The 6163-nt window shown below is 36.5% G+C and overlaps 1 protein-coding gene across 1 annotated transcript; it reads right to left on the reverse strand.

The window, feature by feature from the left end:
- Positions 1-1669: 1669 nt before the first annotated feature.
- On the reverse strand, positions 1670-2308 carry LOC128651843 (oligodendrocyte transcription factor 3-like). The gene has a single exon (XM_053704827.1). The coding sequence runs from the start codon at positions 2306-2308 to the stop codon at positions 1679-1681; it is 630 nt and encodes a 209-aa protein (XP_053560802.1). The 3' UTR covers positions 1670-1678.
- Between the last annotated feature and the right edge of the window lie 3855 nt (positions 2309-6163).

Consider the following 6163-nt stretch of genomic DNA (forward strand, 5'->3'; position numbering starts at 1 on the left):
TAAAATGAAAAGGGGGAAAACAAATAATAAAAGCATATTGCAAATGTGTTTCATTATACATAATTAAACATATTTCAAAATGTTTACTATCTCCAGCACCCCTAGGAATGAGGAAGTGCCTCTATCCACAGGCAAGGTGGGGGGGGCACTTCAATCACAAGTAATAGTAATGTAGCCGCACCTCAGACCACTGTTACTTTACAGCAGAGCCCTGGGCAAGACAAATGGGGCCCCTCAGCCCAGCAACCTGATTCCCCTCCCCTATGCCCTGGGCAGATGCCCCACTCGCCCTGGTATTCCTGCTTTGCAGTCATATAAATTAATGTGGATAGGGTGATATTGTTTACATTACAAACCTGTACATTGAAAATCATTTAGATAGGCATTACTTATTTCACTTATAACGTGTTGATTTTAGCCTATGTCGTGTGTATATGATGTTGACATGAAATGTACAGTACTGTAAAACTACTAAAGGACTTAAAGGGACAATCTAGTCAAAATTAAACTTCCATGATTCAGATAGGGCATGCAATTTTAAACAACTTTCCAATTTACTTCTATTATCTAGCAACCAATCAGCAGCTACTGAGCATATCTAGATATGCTTTTCAGCAAGTGATATCAAGAGAATTAAGCAAATTAGATAATAGAAGTAAATTGGAAAGTTGTTTAAAATGACATGCTCTTTCTAAATCACGAAAGAAAAAAATTGGGTGTCATGTCCCTTTAAGCAAGCATTTACATAGCTCAAGAAATATGCTCATAACGAAATTATCAAAACTTGCAAAGTAAAGTTTATAACAGAAATAACCCTTATTTTTTTAATATTACATTCTAACTGAATAAAAAAAGTTGTTTTTACATTATTATATATCCATTTAAATAGGGTACCCCTTCTTTGCTGTCGCCTGTAAACGTGTTGCACTTGCTATTGCTAAGCGAATACCACCTAACTAGACGCTTGCGCAGTGCAAGGCAGGCTGTCATTGCAGCCACAAGCAAAACATAAGTCACGTGTTACAATACGTAGGTAAACAAACGTTACTTGTCTTAGAGCAGACTTCACTTAGTTGTTTTGGAGATTGATAGCTCTCAGTATTAGTCTGAGCAGCAGTGTTTGTTCATAGAATACAGTACAAATCTAATACATGATATAACAATGCATACAAAATCGCATGCCTGACACAATGACATTAACAGGCATTGCGCAAAGGAAAATATCGTGAGCCTGCCTAATGCCTATTATCAATTTGCGTCTCAGTTTACAGATGCAAAAGTAACTTGTTTTGCAGTATATAAGAGCTCCTTTAAATTTAATGTAAAGACATTTGGTATATTTTAATGCATATTACCCATACAGTGATGCCAGACAGAAAGACAAGTTTGTATTTCCTTTTATTTATAAAAAATAATTTCTATGTACAACATAATATACAGAAAGTTAATAACTGTGTAGCAAATAATTGCAACTCCACATATTTAAATGAAATATACCAGCATTACAAAGTATATCATTTGTTCAGCGTATCAGTACTTATCAGAATGTATTAATTCAGTCACGTTTGAAAGATTGTTCAAAGCCAGCTGAAGCATTAATGATATCTGATCCTTTAGCAAGAGTTCCTGACAAAAAGCCTAGAGAGCAATACAACATGGTCCTGTCGTGACATGATTGTTACTTGCTGCATCTCGGGACTTGAAGGCTGGCAGTGTTTTTGGGCATCTGTTGTGGTAGGCACATGGCACAGGGACAGTACAGTCTTGGGTATTGGTGGACAGCAGTAGTGGCACGACTGAGCTCTGGAGCCATGAAGCCCAGATAAGAGGTGACGTCTGCATGATGCATGCCCGGCACTGGGCGTAGAGTGCCCGTGGGGTGGTGGAGTGGCACAGGGCTGGCACCGTTTGTTGCATGGTGTCCGCCATATACTTCCCTCACCAGCTTTTTCATTTCTTCTAACGAGCTGGATAGCATAAGGATGTAGTTACGAGCCAGCATCAGCGTTGCAATCTTGGAAAGCTTTCGCACAGAGGGTCCGTGGGAATATGGCATTACCTCACGCAGGCCGTCCATAGCCTGGTTCAGATCGTGCATGCGTTGGCGCTCACGGCTGTTCACCTTCAGGCGCAGATCAGGCATGTGGTCCTGTTGAGCATCACTTTTTGTGGCCCTTTGCTTCTTACGGCTGGGCATCCGCTGCCCCGAGCACAGCGTCTGGTACATCTGCCCAGTCATGAACTGAGGGCTGTCTCCTCTCTCTGACTCTGGTGATGAAGACCTGCTGGAGAGACAGTCGGAATCCATCCTGGGCAGTGAGATGAAGTGGCAGAGCTGCAGGGTTGTAGCAGATTCTGTGGTTTGTACTTGGCTCCTGCGGTGCTTGTGTTATTTATACAGACTTCTAACAAAAGACACAAAAGAGCCTCCACACAATGCCTTGCTTGATTTCTCATCCAATCACCAGGAGACACTTTCTCTTGGGCAGTTAACATTTAGCTGCCTTTTATGCTACCTATTTTAATATCCTGCCCCAGATCTCTCATACACAAGATTGCATATATGGCAATCTTATACCTGTAAGACTTATTAAATAGCCATTTCCTGCATTACAGTAACAGAAGTTGTAGATACCTGGCATCTTATCTTGGGATACCAGGATGCTTGGGCAATGGGCTGGTTCTGTAATTCAAAATAAATAATAGTTAATGATGTTGATGATGAATGAAACGCCAAACAAATGACGACACCTAAAGTCAATTATGTGTCCGTTTTTGAATATGGGGTATATAAAGCTTATCAAATATTTTGTTTACTAAAATTCCCTTAGACTTTAAAGGGACAGTCAACACCAGAGTTTTTGTTGTTTAAAAAAAAGATAATCCCTTTATTACCCATTCCCCAGCTTTTCATAACCAACACTGTTATAGAAATACATTTTTACCTCTGTGATTGCCTTGTATCTAAGCCTCTGCAGACTGCCCCCTTATTTCAGTTCTTTTGACAAACTTGCATTTTAGCCAATCAGTGCTCACTCCAGGGTAACTTCATGTGCATGCGTTCAATGTTATCTATATGAAACACATTAACTAATGCCATCTAGTTGTCAAAATGCTTTCAGATTAGAGACAGTCTTCAAGGTCTAAGAAATTAGTATATGACCCTCCTAGGTTTAGCTTTCAACTAAGAATAGCAAAAGAACAAAACAAAATTAGTGATAAAAGTACATGGGAAAGTTGTTTAAAATTACATTCCCTATTTAAATCATGAAAGTTTTTTTGGGACTTGACTGTCTCTTTAATGGTAATTAGAGACACTTTCCTAAAAAAATATGCTTTCATGTCAATCATGTCACAGGGAATGTGTTAGCTAAATTGTTATAGTGAAATATGCAGAGATTCAGAAACGTACAGACTAGGTGTGATGATAAGATGTGCCAGCTAAATATACCATAAGAACATGCAAATGTGTGAGGCAACTGAAACTGTACCAAAGTGAAAAAAACTGTTTATGAAATGAAGTCACCTGCAGAAAATTTATATCATAATAGTATGTTATTGAGTTATTATTGTTTATTTTATTTTATTTATTTACTTTATGTATTTATTTTTAATTCATAATGTGTATGTGCTTGTTTTGTAAATGGATTTCATAATCGTTATTCTCACATTCCTAAAAAGTCTGCAGCATCTGCACTTATTGACAGTGCATATTAAAATTAAAGTAGACTTATTTTTATTCTGGCTCATAGACTCAAAGCAAATTCATGCATATTTTGCTTCTATTATCAAATTTCTACATGCAAACCTGTGCCCCATAGCTTAAAGTGCTATAAAACATGTTGAAATCTGTGCATATCCTAAAAGGTCTAATTAAGTAAAATTAATTTGCATAAAAAAATGTTTAAAAATTGCTGGCATTTTAAAATAATTTTCAAAAATAAGCTAAATTTGTTACATAGCCATGCTGTCTGTAGTGGTCTGATCCACCCCATTATCAGTGTTTAGCATAAGAAACACAGGCATTGTATTTCAACTGAGTTCACAGCAGCTTATTTGCTTCTAGTTATGCTCCAGCAGATACTGAGTATTAAAGGGAGATGAAACCCAAATTTTTACTTTCATGAATTAGAAAGAGCGTTTAATTTTAAACAACTTTCTAATTTACTTCTATTATCTAATTTGCTTCATTTTCTTGATATACTTTGCCGAAAAGCATATCTAGATAGGCTCAGTAGCTGCTGATTGGTGGCTGCACATAGATGCCTCGTGTGATTGGGTCACACATGTTAATTGCTATTTATTCAACAAAGGATATCTAAAGAATGAAGCAAATTAGATAATAGAAGTAAATTGGAAAGTTGTTTAAAATGGAATTCTCTACCTGAATTATGAAAGAAATATGTTGGGTTTAGTGTCCCTTTAAAGTCTTGCATTCTACCCTATCAATGGTGGATATATATTCAGCCATAAAAGGAATTGTGTGGGGGGAGTTAGAGCTGTACAATTCGGAAACTTAAAAGAAAGGGTTAATGACGAGGCACTGCAGTATAAAATTGCAGGTAAAGTAATTAAAGTACATATTATATTTTGTCTCTATCCCAACTTGTTCTCCTTTAAAAAGCTGCAAATTTACTTCTACCTCTGATTATAGGTTTAACCCTTTTGATGAAGTTTAACACATAGAAAGAGAAAGATGTTTGTTTAAAAAGAAAACACTCTTATGAAATAGAGAATGTATATGGTATATTAACTGATCACTGGGCATCTATTGTTCAAAGGTTAATATTTAATTGTTAGTACTACTTATTTGTCTATTGTATTAACAACCAGAAGTAACAACAAAAATCTTCACAGTCTTCAAAGGGACACTAAAGTCAAAATTACACTCATTACACATTGCACAGATCATGCAGTTTTAAGAGAGTTTCCTATTGACTTCTATTAACAAATTTTGCACGGTCTTTTTATATTTACACTTTCTGAGGCACAAGCTCCTACTTAGTTAACAGGGTATACGTATACTAATCTGTGATCGGCTGAAGGCTGTCACATAATACAGGGGGCCAGCAAATGGGCGGGGGATACATTTGTTAGAAAAAAAAACTGTTTTATTTGAAATTAAGAGTGTTATTGCATTGTCTTTTTTTTATTGTGCACCTGATAATTATGCAATTCTACTGTATTTGGTGGTCCTTTAACCTTTGGCATTCATAGGAGGCTGCCATGAATTGCCAAGCAAGTGGTTCCTGCCCTCTCTGGCAGCCAATAAGGTTAGTTTAGATTTTCATTGTTTCCTCCAGTTGAGACGTTTTACTGATAATACATTTATTCCAAAGTCTGGAAAGAACATGTCATTTTAATGTGTACAGTGTAAAAGAGTGGCAAGGAAATTTGCAAATTGTTACACTCACAAGCCCCAAGGCAGAACGCGCTGTGATGTGAGATGTCATCGCAGAAAATGCAGCATGTCTGCAGAAAGAACAGGACACATCCAGGAACTGTTAGTGCTTATCTTTGCTGTGCTGTTCCTTTCAAAAAGCACTGTGCTCTGGCTGCACTTTGTATGTTTTCCTTAATACAGTGCAGCCAGAGTTGCATGCTTTTTGATGAGAACAGTCAAATATGGGGCAACGTATTGTTTAGGATTTTTTAACCCCACACCTCTTAGTCTTTTACCGGTTTGCAAAGCTGTGACTACTGAATGCAAGATGTTCTTGTGAGCAATACACCTTTTTTATTACTAGATTTGTACCTTGTAATTATGTGAGGTTACACCAAGAGCAAAGGAAACATTTACTCAAGAGACATTTTAAAAACATAACAAAAAGTATTTTTTTTTTCTCTGCAGCTAATTTGCAATGCAATTTTCAGCTGCTGCAATATATTATAAAACGTTATTCTCCATTTAACTAACACATTATTTAGTTGGTGCTTTAGTATAACTGCCTAATTTAAAATTGAATTTCAAAATTACCTGCAGAAAAATGTCACAAATAAATTTCATTGCAGAAAGAGAAAAAGAGGTTCTGCTTACAGGCTCACAAGTGCAAAATAGCCCATAATTGACCATAAAAAGAAAGCAATAACATTAATAGAAATATTAAAACATAAGGATCTCTGTTAAAAATAATGTGAAAACAAGAGAATATACCTTCACATT

Source organism: Bombina bombina, chromosome 3 (genome assembly GCF_027579735.1).
Source record: "Bombina bombina isolate aBomBom1 chromosome 3, aBomBom1.pri, whole genome shotgun sequence".
NCBI classification, from domain to species: domain Eukaryota; kingdom Metazoa; phylum Chordata; class Amphibia; order Anura; family Bombinatoridae; genus Bombina; species Bombina bombina.